The sequence below is a fragment of the Nerophis lumbriciformis genome, linkage group LG39 (genome assembly GCF_033978685.3).
Source record: "Nerophis lumbriciformis linkage group LG39, RoL_Nlum_v2.1, whole genome shotgun sequence".
Taxonomy (NCBI): domain Eukaryota; kingdom Metazoa; phylum Chordata; class Actinopteri; order Syngnathiformes; family Syngnathidae; genus Nerophis; species Nerophis lumbriciformis.
In genome coordinates, this window is record NC_084586.2 from 405,065 (window position 1) to 426,399 (window position 21,335).

Below are 21,335 nucleotides of genomic sequence, written 5' to 3' on the forward strand. Positions count from 1 at the left end.
ACAAAAGGTGAGTGCCCCTAAGAAAAGGCATTGAAGCTTAGAGAAGGCTATGCAGAACAAAACTAAAACTGAACTGGCTACAAAGTCAACAAAAACAGAATGCTGGACGACAGCAAAGACTTACTGTGGAGCAAAGACGGCGTCCACAATGTACATCCAAACATGACATGACAATCAACAATGTCCCCACAAAGAAGGATTAAAAACAACTGAAATATTCTTGATTGCTAAAAAAAAGTAGATGCGGGAAATATTGTTCAAAGGAAGACATGAAACTGCTCCAGGAAAATACCAAAAAAAAGAGAAAAAGCCACCAAAATAGGAGCGCAAGACAAGAACTAAAACACTACACACAGGAAAACAGCAAAAAACTCAATAAGTCAGGTGGTGATGTGACAGGTGGTGACAGTACACCTACCTTGAGACAAGAGCTATAGTGATGCATGCTTGGTTATGCTTTAAAGTCATACCCAACAATTGCGACAACGACTTTTTACTGTCAACTGTGTTTAGTTTTTTAATGAATTCTGCTGGTGGTGTGCCTCCGAATTTTTTCAACGCAAAAAATGTGCCTTTGTTCAAAAAAGGTTGAAAAACACTGGTCTAGTGTACGATAATCTACTGAAAAGAAAAACGGAAGTCATCAACATTGTAGATTTGTTTAATTGTCCCTTGTAAAGGCTCCTCTAATGCTGACATTAGCACTTATTTCACAGTTCTGGACCTAAAAAAAGATGTCTACATGTACAATTACCCCAAAAATAGACACGGTAGTGATTTTAGGCTTGTTTTTTAACAAGTGTCAGCACACTTTTAGCTCCAAAATGTGGGCGGTCCTGCATCAGCCTGCCGACGTCACCTGCAGAAGACTGGAGGCAATTCCATATTGAGTAGTAAGCACAATATTTTTCGGCAGAATTTGAAGGGATTATGAAATATGTCTGGCAGATTCATTGTTGCAGGTTGCAGCAATACAACTAAAGGAAGGGTCAGCCTGCATACATTTGAAATGATGGGAATAGACACTCCACAGACCGCTCCCAGTCTGTGGAACGTTCTCCCTGACCACCTGAGGGCACCACAGACTGTGGATGCCTTTAAAAAAAGGCTTAAAAGCCCTTTTTTTTTTAAAAAAGAAGCATTTTTTAGATATATGCATACTAGTTATAGCTATTTGGCTGTTCTAGTTTTTATTTGTATTTATTTCTTTATTATCTTTTTATTTTTTTTAATCCACTGTAGCACTTTGAGATTGTTTACTCAATATAAAGTGCTTTTTACAAATAAAATCTATTATTATTATTTTTTTAATTATTATATAAGGAAAGTACGGAGCGCTCCGGTCAAATTGAGTCACGCATGCGAGGGCAGTGTATTGCAGCCGTCATTTAATGATTCTGAATTAGAAAATGTTTTAATTACTCAAGACAAATGCGATCGGAAAAACTGGGGGAAAGAGCTATCTTGCATCCTCTTCTACTGATGTTTTTCCCAAGATGCTATGGTGTCAGTGACGTGCGGTGAGGTTGATGGCTGGTGAGGCACTGACTTCATCACAGTCACATTTACAAACATATGAACCCTAAAGAGTATCTTATTCACCATTTGATTGGCAGCAGTTAACGGGTTATGTTTAAAAGCTCATACCAGCATTCTTCCCTGCTTGGCACTCAGCATCAAGGCTTGGAATTGGGGGTTAAATCACCAAAAATTATTCCCGGGTGCGGCACCGCTGCTGCCCACTGCTCCCCTCACCTCCCAGGGGGTGATCAAGGGATGGGTCAAATGCAGAGGACAAATTTCATTACACCTAGTGTGTGTGTGACAATCATTGGTACTTTAACTTAACTTTAACTTTACACATACAAACTGTAGCACACAAAAAAGCACATTTAATAAAAAAAAACGTTATTATGGTCTTACCTTTACTAAGTCCATTCGCCGCTGTTGTGCTGGATTAATGCACCTCCTGACAAGAGTGTTATATCAACTAAAGCCCTCACTTAAACTTTCCACGTGCAAGATTGAATCTATTTTAAAAAGTGTAACCGAGGGTTTATAAATGTGGCCTATACTGTATGAAACTACAAAATAACAAACACGGAGGCTCCAGTTTACACGAGGACCACTTTATTTACCTTCTTTCAAAAACCTACGCTCCACTACAACATGTCATCACTTCCGCTCTTGGCGCCTTCAAAATAAGAGCTCAAGGCATATACTGTATAACAGCGCATAACAGGAACTTAACATCACAAAGAGGAAAGCCCATAAAAATAGGTTACAAAAGTTATTTAATAAGAAGCCAAAAAATTCAAAAACAATAATGTTCGTGTTGGAGGAGTTGTGAATTAGGTACACCTGCACTCTGCAGGTGTACCTAATGTTGTGGCCCTGCAGTCATTCACAACTCCTCCAAAACAAACATTATTGTTTTTGCACTTTTTGGCTTCTTATGAAATAACTTTTTTAAATAGATTCAATCTTGCACGTGGAAAGTTTAAGTGTGAGCTTTAGTTGATATAACACTCCCGTAAGGGCTTGCAATCTACAGCGGGGGTGCAGGAGGCGAGCCTCAGCCAGTGCGTCTTTTGCAGCCGTTTTATGATCGCTCAGCACAAGAAATACGTTACACACATACAGTTGTTGACAAAATACACTGTACATTATATACCTCAGCTAACTAAACTATGGAAATGTATAATATAGTTCATATAGCAATACGGTCTCACTGCACAGCAGGCCAGCAGTTAGCCAAGTCATTGCGCAATCCATGGTGAGGCACAAATGAGTGACGTGCCTCAACTGGCTGCTGTTCACCGCACCGTCTCTTCTCAGTATTTGAACGGCAAATGTGAAAGTTGAGCAATTTTAAATAAAAATAATCTAAAACTGGTGAAGTTAAATGGAAAATAACGTTATAGTATAATCACTGGATACATTTAACAATTTAATTTTTTTTTTTTTTCTTTCCATGATGGCAGGTGAGGCCCGCCTCACCTGCCTCTAGTGACTGCACGTCACTGTATGGTGTCTATGGAAGATGATCCTTTTATATTTATTTTTTGTTTGAAATGTTAACCATATCAGTTTTGAAGTAATTGCGGATTAAGTGATGAAAGTAATAGTTTTATATGCCTTCATTTACACTGTCTTTGAGAGGAAATGGGTTTCAGTTCTGTAGATGACATCACACCAAGAGTCTCGCAATGGAAAGTGAGCGTTCCAAGTACAGTTAGTTATCTAAGAATTAATGAAAAATTCATTGATATTATGGGAGATGAGATCCATTTTAAGAGGCACAAATACATAAAGAGAACTTGTTAGTAGACGCTATGGATCCTTTAATTTGATGTCATTTCTTTCCTCCAAGGCCAAGGGATCTTCTGCATCGACGTAAAACTCTGCCGAGGTCTGGTGTCTGCCCACGAGCAAAAGTGGCACATTCAAGTGAAGGAGAAGGAGCAGAACTTCACCAACACCTGCATTGAGCAGATTGAGGACCCCCTCAAAGCTATCATGGTATATAAAAAATACGGCTGAAATGTTCAAAGGTCAAACGGAGCCCACTTGAGTCTGAGGTCCAACCAATTGTCCAGCAAAAGGTTTTCATGCAAACTTGAGCCGGGTCAAGAGAATCACCCTGACAATTTATATGGAAATTCCCAACACTTGTCCGGTGCGGGGGCTTCCGAAACTTCCAGAGTGGCCGCTCTTCATTTGAAAGGCGGCAATTATGTCCATGAAAGCATGCAGGTGCCTAAAAACACAGCTGGCTCCTCGTGCGACCCGGTTGCTCCTTCACTCCCATCCGTGGAGAGGTTGGCTTCAGACGCAAGCGGCGCTATTCAAAATGTTTAAACGAGTTCACACAAAGTGAATCTAATCGCCTGTGCAGATTGTGGAAGCTATAGAAGTGTCCAAAATAGGATTGTTCCACATAAATATCTTTTAAGAACAATGTCAATTAATTATAAATACAAGGAAATTACTTAATTGCTTTTCTTATATTTTATTATCGAATCATAGCAGCCTTGGTGGAGGTAATTCGGGTTCATAAACAGCAGGGATGTACAATTTTTTTCCACTCAGGGTCGCACACTGAAAATAATAAAGCATGTGGGGGCCATTTTGATATTTTAATTTTCAAAACCAATACAATATATAGATTTTTTTAAATAACCTTACTAATAATAACTACTTGGGGACCTACAAGGTTAATGTTAAAAATAAGTCATATACTAATTTTTTATTATTTAACGCTAACATTTCTACCTCAACTTCTGGTTTATCTGTTGATGATATAAAGTAAAAAAAAAATATTTTTAATGCCCTTTTTGTCAAAGGAAACCCAGTTTTTTATGGCAAAAACTAAATGCAATATTTCCTCCCCAAATGTCAAAGTACAATATTTAATGTGAAGTAATTTGAGCCTTAAATAGGTCAACAATTAATTAATTATTGACCTATTAATTAAATATGAATTCATTAATATTTTTTGAGCAATGACTTTAAAAAAAAAAAAATCCCACTTCAATTATTAGGATCTAAAAGGTCATACATTTTTATTTTTTAACATTTAAGTTTTTAGATCAACTTCAGATCTGTCGATTTTGAGTTGTTATTTTATTTTTGTGTTTGCTTCATGCCCTTTATTGCAAACACAAAATGTGCAATATTTCCCCCAAAAAATATTTTAAATTGCAATATTTGATGTGAAGTAATTAGAGCTTTGAATAGGTCAATAATTCATAACATTGATTTCGATTAATTAATATTGTTTGAGCAATTGCGACTTATTTTTTTACATTTCTCCTGTTTGCTCTTTCCTTCTATTTTTTTAGTTTATTGTAATATTATTTTTAGAATGGGCTGTGGGCTGTAAATGGCACCCGGGCCACTCTTTGGACAACACCCTTGATATAGAGGATATTTTTCAAGTGTTTTTACAGTAGATCCTGAAAAACAACAGTGCTCCCATCATGTAAAGGATCTTTGACATGCTTTTATTACTTTTACATTTTAATTCAGGCTCACAGAGTAAACTATCGTTTATTGTTAATTGCTTCCAGGCCTGACTGTGGTCAATCAATTTCTACGAAGAAAACATTATTAATTATAAATAGAATATTTTTATAGCTAGAGCATAAACAAAATTGGTGTTTTAATATTATGAGAGCCCTCTACATATAAAATAACACCCAATCAAATTAAATGAAATAATGCTGCCTGAGCCAATCATTGGTCACGATACTGAACAGCATTGCCCTGATTGGTTTGGTTTTATCTAGTGGCCAATACTACTTTTAGTATTGATATTTTTAGTACAGTTAGCCATGGCGTGAAAATGCTTAATTGTGGTTTTAATAATGAGGATCTTGGACTAGCTTAATGATGTAATTTAGCTCAATTGGCCTCTTTTCCTTCCAGACCAAGACGTCTCACCTCTGTGCCCATTTGAGGAGGAGCGGCGTGTCTGTGCGCCAGAGCTCCTTCTTCCACAAAGTCGTCTTTCTCTCGCCCGAGTGCGAGCTGGACGAGGGGCTGCGGCAGAGGCCAGAGCTGGTGTCCCACGGCCAGATAGACGACTTCCTGCGGTCTTTCAGGGAGGGCTACGTGGCCTGGATGTCAGATGCAGTGACCCCCTCCTGGCTGTCTGGTGAGAGGAAGACACCTGTCCTTAAAGAAATGATGATGGTCATGAGGGTGAGGCTCACCTGATGTGTGGTCCTGCAGGTCACCTGTCCTACAGGCAGATGGATTCGGTGCGGCAGGTCCTGAAGAGGTCCGGCACCTGGGATCTGATGTGGCTTCACAACGGCGAGCAGCTGAAAGGCGACTACCACAGTTGCCAGTACATCGCGCTGGACCGCCAGGAGACGGGGACACTGGAGTTCTCCAGGCTCAAGACACTATGGGCCCTGTTAGGCCACGCCCCTCAGGTTGGTCTTTGTTAAGGTTCTATAGTTGTTGAGGCAAAAGGAGCACATACCACCACAATACCAGCAGTACGCCTACACTACTAGTAGCAGTACCCCTACACTACTAGTAGTAGTACCACCACACTACTAGCAGTACGCCTACCAGCAGTATGCTTACACTACTAGTAGTAGTAGCACTACACTACCAGCAGTACCCCTACACTACTAGCAGCAGTACCACTACACTACTAGCAGTACCCCTGCACTACTAGTAGCAGTACCTCTACACCACTACTAGTAGTATCCCTACACTAAAAGTAGTAGTACCACTACACTACTAGCAGTAACCCTACACCACTAGTAGTAGTACCACTACACTACTAGCAGTACGCCTACCAGCAGTACGCCTACACCACTAGTAGTAGTAAACCTACACTACTAGTAGTAGCACCACTACACTACCAGCAGTACGCCTACACTACTAGTAGCAATACCCCTACACTACTAGTAGTAGTACCACTACACTACCAGCAGTACCCCTACACTACTAGTAGCAATACCCCTACACTACTAGTAGTAGTACCACTACACTACTAGCAGTAACCCTACACCAATAGTAGTAGTACCACTACACTACTAGCAGTAACCCTACACCACTAGTAGTAGTACCACTACACTACTAGCAGTACGCCTACCAGCAGTATGCTTACACTACTAGTAGTAGTAGCACTACACTACCAGCAGTACCCCTACACTACTAGCAGCAGTACCACTACACTACTAGCAGTACCCCTGCACTACTAGTAGCAGTACCTCTACACCACTACTAGTAGTATCCCTACACTAAAAGTAGTAGTACCACTACACTACTAGCAGTAACCCTACACCACTAGTAGTAGTACCACTACACTACTAGCAGTACGCCTACCAGCAGTACGCCTACACCACTAGTAGTAGTAAACCTACACTACTAGTAGTAGCACCACTACACTACCAGCAGTACGCCTACACTACTAGTAGCAATACCCCTACACTACTAGTAGTAGTACCACTACACTACCAGCAGTACCCCTACACTACTAGTAGCAATACCCCTACACTACTAGTAGTAGTACCACTACACTACTAGCAGTAACCCTACACCACTAGTAGTAGTACCACTACACTACTAGCAGTAACCCTACACCACTAGTAGTAGTACCACTACACTACTAGCAGTACGCCTACCAGCAGTACGCCTACACCACTAGTAGTAGTAAACCTACACTACTAGTAGTAGCACCACTACACTACCAGCAGTACGCCTACACTACTAGTAGCAATACCCCTACACTACTAGTAGTAGTACCACTACACTACCAGCAGTACCCCTACACTACTAGTAGCAATACCCCTACACTACTAGTAGTAGTACCACTACACTACTAGCAGTACCCCTACACTAGTAGTAGTAGTACCACTACACTACTAGCAGTACACCTACCAGCAGTACGTCTACAATACTAGTAGTAGTAGTAGTAGTACCACTACACTACCAGCAGTATGCCTACACTACTATTAGTAGTACCCCTACACTACTAGCAGTACCCCTACACTACTAGTAGTAGTACCACTACACTACTAGCAGTACGCCTACCAGCAGTACGCCTACACTACTAGTAGTAGTACCCCTACACTACTAGTAGTAGTACACCTACACTACTACTAGTAGTACCACTACACTACTAGCAGTATGCCTACCAGCAGTACGCCTACACTACTAGTAGTACCACCACACTACTGGCAGTACCCCTACACTACTAGTAGTAGTAGTAGTAGTAGTAGTAGTATCCCTACACTACTAGTAGTACACCTTCACTACTAGTAGTAGTAGTACCACTACACTACCAGCAGTACATCTACACTACTAGTAGTAGTACCACTACACTACCAGCAATATGCCTACACTACAACTAGACGTACCACTACACTACCAGCAGTATGCCTACACTACTAGTAGTAGTACCACTACACTACTAGTAGTAGTACCACTACACTACTAGCAGTATGCCTACACTACTAGTAGTAGTACCACTACACTACTAGCAGTACGCCTACCAGCAGTACGCCTACACTACTAGCTTTAGTACCCCTACACTACTAGTAGTAGTAGTACCACTACACTACTAGTAGCAATACCCCTACACTACTAGCAGTACCCCTACACTACTACTAGTAGTACCACTACACTACTAGCAGTACGCCTACCAGCAGTATGCCTACACTACTAGTAGTACCACCACACTACTGGCAGTACCCTACACTACTACTAGTAGTAGTAGTAGTAGTAGTAGTAGTAGTACCACTACACTACTAGTAGTACACCTTCACTACTAGTAGTAGTAGTACCACTACACTACCAGCAGTACATCTACACTACTAGTAGTAGTACCACTACACTACTAGCAGTACCGCTACACTACTAGTAGTAGTACCACTACACTACCAGCACTACCCCTACACTACTAGTAGTAGTAGTACCACTACACTACCAGCACTACCACTACACTACTAGCAGTACCCCTACACTACTAGTAGTAGTAGTACCACTACACTACCAGCACTACCACTACACTACTAGCAGTACCCCTACACTACTAGTAGTAGTACCACTACACTACAGCACTACCCCATACACTACAAGCAGTACATCTACACTACTAGTAGTAGTACCACTACACTACTAGTAGCAGTACCACCACACTACTAGTAGTACCCCTACACCACTACTAGTAGTACCACTACACTACTAGTAGTACCCCTACACTACTAGTAGTTGTACCATTACACTACTAGCAGTACCCTACACTACAGAAATATTAGTTGTGTCACTTGGGTAATTGAAGAGTGTCTCAAGTTATATTGATCCTGTCTCAGAAAAAGCCAAAGAGATGCTTCAGTCTTAATTTAGCTGAAGTGCATTTTAACAAACTGAATTTTTAAAACACATATCGTGCTCACAAATATTTATTAAATAAAATTGTCAGTATATTTTGATGTAAAAAAAAAATTCAGTTATATAAATTCAGTGTAAAAAAAAGCTTATGCTTTATAAACACAAATCGACCTCCTTAGGACAACATACTGTACGTTTGAGAGATTTGAGCTAAAAATATATATTTAAACATTTTTTTATTCAAAATGCTTTTATGCCCTGTTTGGCTTTGAGGTATTGTTGAATAACAATGAAAGATGTGCAATATTTAATGTTTTATATTTAGCATGAAAAAAAATCAGGTAAAATGAAGTAACGCAACAAAAATGATGACCAAAATACAACAAAAATCTACTGAAAGGACAAAAGGTCAACCTTTGTCTCCACGAGGTTAAATAAAAATGGCAATATTTAGAAAAGTGGGGGCTAAAACACCACAATGTAATAGATCACTCATTATTAGCGCATGCTCGCTAAGTAGTTTTTGCGTAGACCAGGGGTCGGCAACCCGCGGCTCCGGAGCCGCATGCGGCTCTTTGATCACTCTGATGCGGCTCAGCAGCTCACTTGTTGAACCCCCCAATTTTCCCGTGAGACTTCCGGATTTCAGTGCCTCTCGCAGAAAACTCCCGGGATTAATATTCACCGATTTTCACCCTTACAGCTACAATAAGGGCGGGCCATGATGGTACAACATTTGGCGCCCTCTACAATCTGTATTAACAACGTGCCAGCCCAACACTTGTTATACAATAAACATCTTCTGCTTGCACACGTACGTGACAGCAAGGCATACTTGGTCAACAGCCACACAGGTTACACTGACGGTGACCATATAAAACAACTTTAACACTCTTACTAATAATGCGCCACACTTTGAACCAAAACCAAACAAGAATGACAAACACATTTCGGGAGAACATATCTGCACCTTAACACAACATAAACACAACAGAACAAACACCCAGAATCCCATGCAGCCCTGACTCTTCCGGGCTACATTATACACCCCTGCTACCACCAAACTCCGCCCCCACCCCAAGCCTGCTCCCTCACACATCAACCCCCCCCCCTCTCTGTGCGTCGGTTGAGGTGGGCGGGGTTTGGTAGCGGGGGTGTATAATGTAGCCCGGGGCGCTGCATGGGATTCTGGGTATTTGTCCTGTTGTGTTTATGTTGTGTTACGGTGCAGATGTTCTCCCAAAATGTGTTTGTCATTCTTGTTTGGTGTGGGTTCACAGTGTGGTGCATTAGTAAGAGTGTTAAAGTTTTTTTTATACCGCGACCGTCAGTGTAACCTGTGTGGTTGTTGAGTAAGTATGCATTGCTGTCACCGACGTGAGCAAGCGAAAGCCCCATTCAACATTTGGCTGATCAGGCACGCTAATTGTAGTGGGCGCTATATGCTGTACCATCACGGCACGTATGATGCTGACAACAGCTATTCATTTAAAACCTGCGTGCCGCACCAGCTTAAAAAGTCCATAAAAAGGTGTAGGTATCGTGTCTGAGACCCCTGGTTTATACATAGCACAAAGCAAAAAAAAAACTTTGTATGCAGTGTTATTTCATTTAAAATTTCAAAAATTTTTGCGGCTCCCATTGTTTTCTATAATTTGTGAAACTGGTCAAAATGGCTCTTTGACTGGTAAAGGTTGCCGACCCCTGGCATAGACAAAGAAGTAAACCTGCTGTGTGGGTGTAATGATCCACAAGGCCAGCAGGGGGAGCTCGCACCTAAAGCTTGGCAACTACTGTTAAACTTGACAGTGATTTAATCATGATGACGTCACACAGGCCAGAGAATACAATTAAAACGTCATAAATATGCATTGTCACTTTTGTTCGCTATAGTTGTATTTTATGGCAGGAGAACCTGGCCTTAAAGGGTGACTTTGTAAATAGGTAAGTAGGTTTAGCAAGACACAAAGGTTTAACAAGACAAAAAGGACCACTTTAAAAGCTGTTTGGAAGCTCACAATTTAGTTTATTAGAGCCTTTCTTTTTTTTTTTTAGCACGCAGCAGCTGCCAGGGGAAGCTGGAGGCTGTGTTTCTGGTGGGGGGGTGCTGGAAGGGTGGCGGGGTGTCAAAAGGAAAGCGCATAGTTCCCCCAGGCATATTTTGGAGAGGCCAAGAAATAATGCCTCCTTTTGATTTGTGACTCGTAAACACACAGGCTTCACTCAAGTCGTGTGTGGGTGTGTGTGTGTGTGTGTGTGTGTGTGTGTGTGTGTGTGTGTGTGTGTACTGCTATCTTTGTGAGGACCATCACGAGTACATAACCTTTCGAGTGAGGACCATTTTGGAAAGTGAGGACATTTAGGCCGGTCCTCACAAGATTTTCACTGCAATGGCCTCTGGAGGCTGTAAATATGCTTCTCTCAAAGTTTCAGAGAGGTCCTCAGAAAGATGCCAAACTGATAAAAAATACACACTTTGTCGTGTGTGTACTCAGTTGGAATATCAGAATATACACACACATTTTGCTCTCTATTGCCCCCTCTGGACATTTCCCATTATTGCGCCAGAAGGTCTTGCACTAAAGAAATGGCAGTTACAAGGTGTTTTAAGTAAAATAATATACATTATATGGAATTTCACCTTTTGTTTTTTGTTTTTATGGCATTTAATATTTAATAATGTTAGGTTATAATTTGTCATTAAATTAAATTAGCAGTGAAAATGATTCATAGACCCTGAATAAAATCTACTTTAATTATATAATTTTCTATTCTATTTAAACTTGACCTTGCCCCCTTATTCATATAGCTAACTTGTGAGAAATGTCTGTGATGTTACGGTTTATCAGAACAGATATTAATTATTTTTTAGACTTCATTTTACTGATCTGCTTTTAATAAGTGTAACAGAAGTGCACGTTTATCTTCAGTCGGCAGCACACTGTGCTCATGTTAGCTATAGTTAGTGTTTTAGGTCCTGATAGACTTAAGTGGGAGAACTGAGACCGCTTCACTTAGGACAAGGATGAACTGATTGGATTTCCAAAGGACAGAGGTAACTCATGAATGTGATTTAACAGAAATGGTTTGTGGGAATTTCTTCAAATCTGGAAGAAATGTCTACTCAGATGCAAGGATGAATTGAACAGATTTGGGTGGTCACAGGTCAAAAGTCAAAGTCACTGTGTACTGTGACCCCCACATTATTGCTCAATAATTAATATAATAAGACTGACAAAGAATAATGAAGTGATGCCATTTCATACCCAAAAGGTCAACAGTCAACTGTGTGATGATTATATTCTGAAAAAATAAAATATATATATAATATGAATCCAAATTGTACACACATACTCCCTTATGTCCATTTTGGGGGCGCCCATAAAAATACCATACTTTTGAGGACACCACTTTCTGAAAGGTTTAGAGAGATGCCAGTAGGTAGGATGTATCACTGGGAATACCCAGATTATGGAAATCACCTGAGATTTTAGTTTCTAACAACTTTTTTCCAAAAAGTAAAAATACCATCACATTGGGGACAAATAATTTTAAATTCCATTTTGGGGACTTCAATTGTACACAGATACACAAACTCACAAAAGTCACTTTTGGGTGCCCCACATTCCTTTGGGGACAAACATCTATAGAAGTAATTGTAACATGTACAGTATGTTTGCTATGTTTATGAGAATATTCAACCTTCAAATTCAGTCTCAACACTGTTCCTAACATATCCAAAGAAATGCATTAACTTACTCATATTTAACTTTAAGTATAAAGCAAAACAACTGATGGACGATGGCTAGACTAATGGCCAACCCGTGCCATACTAACAATTATTATATTGACAGAACTATCCCCATGCCTCGCCAGAACAGTTGGGTTTCAACATAATTCTTTAGGAAACACTGTTCTAAATAAAATGACTTAATGTTAGCCTGCCACATTGGCACCACTATCAAATCTGCATGAAAATAAACATCACCCAACAAAGTAAGGTATGCTGTCAACATGTGTTTTACTAACACTATGCATGGACATCATGTACCAGAGCTTAGGAGAGGAAATGGAAAGTTAAGATAGTCGACAGTAATTTCAATAGTTGACTACAAAGCTCAGAGCAACAATTATAGCATTATAAAAACCCCGTTTCCATATGAGTTGGGAAATTGTGGTAGATGTAAATATAAACGGAATACAATGATTTGCAAATCATTTTCAACCCATATTCAATTGAATATGCTACAAAGACAACATATTTGATGTTCAAACTCATAAACATTTTTTTTTTTGCAAATAATTATTAACTTTAGAATTTGATGCCAGCAACACGTGACAAAGATGGCAATAAATACTGTGACATAAGTCTGACTGTGAAATTAATATTCCTAAGGATTTATGTAGTTCTGTCCATAGCTAGAATTTAGTTGGCACTTTAGTAGCATGCATATACCAGTGCTACATGCTATCTGCTGAAGTGATGTGGATTTGTCTTGGGTTTTTTTTAAACTTTAAATAAACCTAACTTGCTTAAAGTTAAGTGCAACTGTGAGACACTGTAAATTTTGTGAAACCTAATTCTTTTTTACAAACTTGCACGAACCAAGTGCAAGTTTAATCAAGTTGCACTTACTTGGCATCATTAGCTAAGTGAATGTGCACTCAAATGCATTGCAAGCTAGTGGAAGCACATGGCTACCATTACTGAGCCTGCATCTCCAAACCCTTCTGTAGAAGTTGGCTGTTGTCAATGTGAGTCAATGATCACACCGAATGTACATGACTGCATTTAATCCATGTCTTCAGTAACTGGCAAGTGCTACAGAACCCAAGGGAAAGTGAACTAGACCTCCGTGCAGTCTGAGTGGATGAGAGTACAGAATCTGGTGGCTCATGACAGTATAATCACTTAGCCAAATTATCTATGCCTACCAAGCAATCACAGACTGGTATGCATCAGTCTTCAAATTCAATACCAATGCTTGATATGATACTTGATACCATTTTTGATACCGCAAGGGCGAAATAAATACATATTAAAGGTATAAAGAAATGTTTTTTAGAGTAAGAACAATGCTGAATGTCGTTCTATGAAGTGTATTAGTTCTTGTGTATCTCGCTGATTTATCTTGCTTTAAGAGCATCTACATGCACAACAGTAATGCATTTATGCATGAATTTGCTCAGGAAATTTTGTCTATGCAAGTAGATCTATTTTTATTATGTTAAACAGTGATATGGATCTACTGCTTTTAAAGTACTAGACATTTATTGTGGTTTTTATTTTATTATTATTTCAGACTGCTATTACCAGTGTGTAACAATACTGAATATCAACCTGGAACAATACAGATTTCAGTACACCATCTTCATCCCCCCTTCATTGTGTCGTGACTAGTACACTAGCTGTTTTAGTTCTACTACCTCTCCATCACAAACTAGTGCCTACACATGACCTCCCCAATATTAAAGGTATATTCTAAGTCTTCTTACGTTGTTTCTAAGCTAGTCACGTACAAAAAAACTTCTCCTTACGATCCGCTGGCTGTCTGTCCTCTGAATATACTGTGAAAAACCTTGGTCTCGGTTAACTGGCCAGGCTCCCAAAACATTGTGGTCCAGGCTGCACCAACCAGCCAATCACTGACTGCGGGGATTTGGAGTTTGCATTTTTTTATATGGCTTACGGAGGACAAAAAAAGGAGATGTTCAGATGCTGATCTGGCCAAGGACAGGGAGACTAAGAAGGAACAAGTCAAGGTATTGTGGGGCCAGACCATTTAGGGATTTAAAAACAATTAAAAGTAATTGTCAGATTACTTTGAACTTTTATCCGTTGTTTGCTCATGATTCTGACCAAACAACGGATGATTGATAACGGTATTGGTGTTGACCTGGTGTGTATGGGTGACGTTAAAGTGCATCCGGCAGTGGAGGCTCTTCTTTGGGGGGTCTTGGGGCACTAGGAGGTTAACCCCTTAACTACTGTTACCCCAGGTGGCCCTTGGCAAAGGCCTAGTACCTGACTGCCCCCTAGCCAGGGATACGGCGAAGACCCGCTGCCTTGTGGGTAAGTCTAGGAAGACAAAGGCTAGGGGAGCACACCCTGAAAGAAAAGCAACGTGTTTGGCGGCACACGACAGGCGGTCCTCCAAAAAACTGGAGCTCCAGCAGTCTCCTGCAACTGTGGAAGAGTGCCGGTCGTCCTGGGTTCCCCTTGCCACCGGATCCCACCCTCTCACAGTGAAGAAGTGCTGCTGGGATATGCGCACCCCCAGTGGCACTTTAAACAAGCTCCTCTGCGCAGGTATTCATCTCTGCCTCGGTGAGACCAGCTACCGGAAATGAAACAAAGTCTGGTGGCGATGGGGTGTCTGATAACGGGAGCAGATATGAATGCACCGGAAGCTCCTAGTCAGAACCCTGCACATCAGCGGTACAGGGCTATCTATGGTCGCTAGTAGCTGAAATTGAGTGGCAGCTGCTCTTGGCAGACCCCTGTACGCCTGACCAGCCCTATTTAGGATTGCACTGCTCAACTCAACTGGGGAACAGCCTAGAAAAGGTGGCCCAAACATTGCCCACTCAAAACCATCCTGGACAGGCTACCGCACCTGTTGGGAATTCCACTCCGCGGTCGAAATAAAGCAAAGAAAATAATCCCTCTTAAACTGGTATCATGGAACATAAGGACACTCCTGGACACTAGCGTTACCACTGATAGACCCCAGCACAGAACTGCACTCATTGCAGCGGAACTTAACCGCTACAATGTTGATATTGCTGCACTTTGTGAAACCAGACTCCTCGATGAAGGATCCCTGAAGGAAGAAGGACAAGGTTACACTTTCTTCTGGAAAGGATACCCTCCAGGAGGGGAGCATCAGCACGGTGTGGGACTTGCAATAAAAAACAGCCTCCTACCAAAACTCCCAGAAGCACCGGTTGGCATAAGTGAAAGGCTCATGTCACTCAGGATCCCTCTGGCTAAGAAAAGATATGCCACCCTTCTTAGTGCCTATGCACCGACGCTACCATCAAATGAAGATGTTAAAGACCGCTTCTACTGGGCATTAGATGAGGCCCTCCGTCGCACACCTAAGGAGGACAAGATCTTTTTGTTGGGCGATTTCAATACCAGAGTGGGGAAGGACAACAAGGTGTGGAGTGGTGTTATTGGCAGGCATGGCATTGGACAAGCCAATGCTAACGGCCTACGGCTGCTAAGCCTCTGTGCTGAGCATGACTTGACCATCACAAACACCATCTTCCAACTAAAAAATAAGCACAAAACATCCTGGATGCACCCACGCTCCAAACATTGGCACCTGATTGATTACACCATTGTGAGACGCTCAGACATAAAAGACGTATCACTAACTCATGCAATGAGAGGAGCTGAGTGTTGGACCGACCCCCGGCTCATCATAACCAGGCTCCGGGTGCAAGTACGCCCTGCTATCCGTCTTCAAAAGTCAGGGAAGAAGAGGCTTGACTGTACCCGGCTAGCAGATCCTATGGCTCGGAACAATCTCCGTCTCTCTCTGGCCAAAAACCTGGAAGACATCGAGCATATTCTGGAGAGTGATGACTCCATTGACGACAAATGGACCTCTATCAGCTCCAGGCTCTATGAGGCAGCATCCCAATCCATTGGCTATAAGCGCAGAAAGCATCAGGACTGGTTTGATGACAACACAGCCACAATAACCACCATGCTCAAACACATGCACACAGCACACAATGCTGTACTCAACAACCCCACTTCAGGTGTGCTCCGACAACAATGGCAAACATCCAGAAGGGAGGTGCAGTCAAAATTGTGTGCCCTGAAGAATGAGTGGTGGATATCAAAGGCAGCTGAAATACAATCTCATGCTAACAAAAATGATATGCACAACTTTTACGAGGCAATGAAAACCATCTACGGCCCAATAAACTGCGCTGTCTACCCGCTAAGGTCTAACGATGGTACAACCCTCATAAAAGACCAGAAGCTCATCACCAAAAGATGGGCAGAACATTTTGAAACTCTGCTAAATCAGCCCGCCCCAACAGACCCCTCAGTTCTGGAGGAACTACCTGACTACCCAAACATCCATTACCTTGACCTTCCACCAACCTTTGGAGAGGTTAAGAGTGCAATAAGATCTCTGAAAGACAACAAGACCCCTGGTCCTGACAGCATCCCTGCAGAGATCTTCAAGCAAGGAGGCTACCTTTCCATCCGTGCCCTTTTCCTTGTCATCAGCAAAGTGTGGAAGCATGAAACTGTCCCTCAGCAGTGGAGAGATGCCAATATTATCACCATCTACAAAGGCAAGGGGGACAAGTCCCTCTGTGGCAACAGTCGTGGCATTTCACTTCTGGCTGTTGCTGGTAAAGTCCTGGCTAAAGTCATGCTACACAGGCTGGTGAACAACATCACGGAAGACCTGTTGCCGGAGTCACAATGTGGTTTCAGGAAGAACAGGAGCACTGTGGACATGGTGTTCACAACACGGCAGCTTCAGGAGAAGTGTAGGGAGCAGCACCAGGACCTCTTTGTTGCTTTCATTGATCTGTCGAAGGCTTTTCACACCGTCAACAGGGAGCTTCTCTGGAATATCCTCCTGAAGTTCGGCTGCCCACAGAAGTTTGTCAACATCCTAAGGCAATTCCATGAAGGGATGATGTCACGTGTGACTATTGGCGGCCAGGAATCAGAACCCTTTAAGGTGTGCACCGGTGTACGCCAGGGATGTGTTCTTGCTCCGGTCTTGTTTAATATCTTCCTCCTGTGTATGACACTGCTGCTTCATGAGAGGATCAAGAAGGACAGTGGCGTTACCGTCGACTTCCGACTTGACGGGAACCTGTTTAACATCCGGAGGCTCCAAGCAGTCACAAAAGTCACACCAGTGCAAGTCATTGAACTCCAATACGCAGATGACTGCGCAGTTGTGGCCCACACACCGGAAGCGCTGCAAGCTACCCTCTCAGCCGCTGCAAGTGCTTATGGCAGACTGGGCCTCTCTGTCAACGTGGCAAAAACCGAGGTAATATGCCAGTGGGCATCCACTCCTCCACCTCATCCACCAACCTTCACCATCGACAATAAACCACTAGCAGTAGTGGACTCTTTCAAATACCTTGGCAGCTTTCTCTCTGACGATTGCAGTATCAACAGGGAGGTTCCAAACCGGATCAAGCAGGCGTCAGCATCTTTTAGCAGACTGAGGGGAAGGGTCTTCCAGAACAAAGACCTTAAGCTACATACCAAGGTAGCGGTCTATTTAGCTGTGGTCATGACAACCCTCCTCTACAGCTGTGAAGCGTGGACCCTGTACAGCCGCCACCTCAGGATGCTGGAGGCCTTCCACATCAGGTGCTTACAATGCATCCTGGGGATATCCTGGAAGGACAGAATGCCCCACACTGAAATACTCTGCAAGACCAACTGCACCAGTGTGGAGGCTACAGTCACCCAGCACCAACTTTGTTGGCTAGGCCACGTTATCAGGATGCCAGAAGAACGTTTACCACGCAAGGTGCTTTATGGTCAGCTTCATCTTGATCACCGCTTGGCAGGAGGCCCAAAAAAGCGTTATAAAGATCAAATGAAGACTGTCATGAAGAAATGCGGCCTGAACCCGACCCAGCTGGAGGACACTGCAGCCCAACGTTCCACCTGGCGGCAGCTCCTCCAACAAGGAGTTCATAAGCTTGAGGAGGACCGAAGTGGTCAACGAGCCAGGAAGCGTCAAAGAAGGCATGAAGCCATTGCCACACCTGCACCCCCAGTCAGTGCCTTCACCTGCTCTGTTTGCGGCAGATCATGTGGATCACGGATTGGACTATTCAGCCACATGAGGACTCACAAAACATAGAGATGGATTGTCGTCATCGGATACGATGGACAACCTTAAGCAAGTAAGCATGGGTGAGCAGCCGCTACACGCAGTGCCTCTCTTTAAGTTGCACAATAGATCCACACCTGACAGCAGTCTGGGGAATGACTACAACCTTCCTCACTGGGTCAACCACAGCTTTTACACCTCTAAAAGTCAGAATTCATGTAGCACCTTCATATCCTGAATCAAACCGGCTTGTCATAAGCGTCAGGTTGAAAAACTGAAGAAAGGCACGGAGCAAGCGTTGTGTGTGTGTGCAAAAGGAGTGCGAAAACAGCCTGCCGATACAGAAACCGCCCTGTACCTGCTACCCCTTGGCTGTATCATCAGCAGGCATGGAATATCCTTCCATTGCTATGCTGATGATACACAGCTCTACCTGCAAACAATGCAAACCTCACCCTCATCTCCAACACCCCTCTCCTTTCTCACCACCTGCCTGGAGGAGATAAAGGCATGGATGAGCATCAACTTCCTGCAGCTCAATAGCTCAAAAACAGTGGTCATGAAAACAGGCACCCCACACCAGATCAACACATGCCCCATAACTAGCATCACCTTCTCTGGACAGGACCTGCCACTCTCCCCAGTTGTCACCAACCTGGGAGTGAAAATCCACCCCCACCTGAACTTTGAAGCCCACATCAACCATATGTGCTAAACCTCTTTCTTTCACCTCCGCAACATCTCAAGACTCCGCCCCTCACTCACCACAGCCGACACTGAAAGACTCGCCCACGCCTTCATCTCCTCCAGGTTTCATTACGGCAACGCACTTCTCGTCAGGGTCCACAAAAAGAGCATCAAAAAGCTCCAGTACATCCAAAACAGCGCTGCGAGGATCCTGATGAGAGTGCGCAAGCGTGATCATATCACACCTATCCTCAAATCACTCCACTGGCTCCCTATTGCATCCTGGACCTAATTCAAGATGAACCTGCTAACTCATCAATGCATCTACGGCAACGCCCCCTCCTGCCTCAAGGACTTAGTTTCCCCTCAACCTCCGCTCCTCAAACACCAACCTCCTCAAACCCATCAGGACAAACTTACAAACAATGGACAAACTCTGGAACGCTCTCCCCGAACATCTTAGAACACCAGAGTCAGTCGACCGTTTAAAGAAGGGACTAAAAACCCACCCTTTTAGCACAGCTTTCATCTAATTTCTCTGCCTTGTTTTTTTACTGCACTGCTTGCCTGTCTGTTTTATCCAGTGCTTTCATGTTTTTATTTCTACTTTTATCTATGTTTCTGTTTTATCTAGTGTTTATCTAGTGTTTTTCATGTTTTTATTTCCATTTTAATTTTATATTATATATTCCAGCTTTCTATTTTTTTTTTTTATACTTTGCAGCACTTTGAGATTTTAACAAATGTAAACTGCGTTACAACGTTCATTATTATTATTATTATTATTATAAAAATTCTAGAGTGTGATTAATCTGATTGAAAAAAATAATCATTTTGACATCTGTCAAATAATTAAACCAAGTGCTACTGTGCGGCCAAAAGCAGGTGAAAAAAATCAGCGAAAGTCGCAATTTCTTGGAAATTGTACTACAATTTCTGAGGTAGGTTCCGAATAAGTGTAAACAAATTTTGAGTCTGTAGCACTTCTGGTTAGCCACTTAGCTCTAGCAAGGTGCTAACAAGCTGAAACCAATTTCTCCCTCATCAATGCATTATTTTGTGCAACATATCCAAAAATAAGTCCAGTACGAGCAGTAAAAGTCCATTTAATGGACAAAGTTAAGTAGAGGTGAGAGTGTGACTTGAAGGAGTCATACTACGTGGCTTCAATTAACAAGCTGGCTCCAGTCACAGCCTTTGAAGTACACCGCAGCGGTGGAGGGGGGAGGGGCAGCACTTGCACCTGGCGACTCAGCTCAAGAAGGATCAGAGATGTCAGAGATGCACACTTGTTTGACTGAAAACTATCACCATATACGGTTTTTTAAGTTGGTCTATTATTGTATTTTTATGACCTATGGAAAATATCAACCAGGAGGGAAAATATTCAATCTTAATATTTTCATTTCAAAAGTAACTTCCTGTTATTCTAATCCCTCAAATATCACTGCAGGAAATAAATGTCAACACAAGCATGGAAAATACTCAAACAATGTAAACCTACTAGTAAAATTACATTGAACACTTAACAATAACTTCTAAAAATGAAGGTGCAAAAATGAGTATGTAAGAAACTATTAATAAAGTGTAATAAAATAGTGCAAAGTGTGAAAATGTAAACATAGAGAAGACTGAGAAGAACTATTTCTTACAGGTTTAGTGCCAGCAAGTTACATGGTCTGTGTAACATTTAATTTGGTATATTTGTATTATTTAAGTACGGAAATGAATTAATGTTATGCAGTTATTATTATTTCAATATTATTGGACCAAATTATTGTTTCAAACTAGCACATTTGTTATATTCTGTTATTTCCCTCTGATTGCAGCAGATGATGACTCACAATTTGGCCTAATTTTGAGTGGTATCACATAATCGGTATGCTCGTGGAGGGGTCACACAGGGCCCTGGAGGTCTTCCTTCAAGCCAGAACCTCCAAGAGGGGTACA

The 21,335-nt window shown here is 42.1% G+C and overlaps 1 protein-coding gene across 1 annotated transcript in view; it reads left to right on the forward strand.

Moving 5' to 3' along the window:
- Positions 1–21,335, forward strand: part of LOC133577821 (uncharacterized) — a 66,533-nt gene that overhangs the window by 11,819 nt on the left and 33,379 nt on the right. The window contains exons 4-6 of the mRNA XM_061931865.2: positions 3,374–3,522; positions 5,431–5,659; positions 5,737–5,942. Coding sequence (XP_061787849.1) covers positions 3,374–3,522; positions 5,431–5,659; positions 5,737–5,942 — 584 coding nt within the window. The remainder of the gene's footprint in view (positions 1–3,373; positions 3,523–5,430; positions 5,660–5,736; positions 5,943–21,335) is intronic.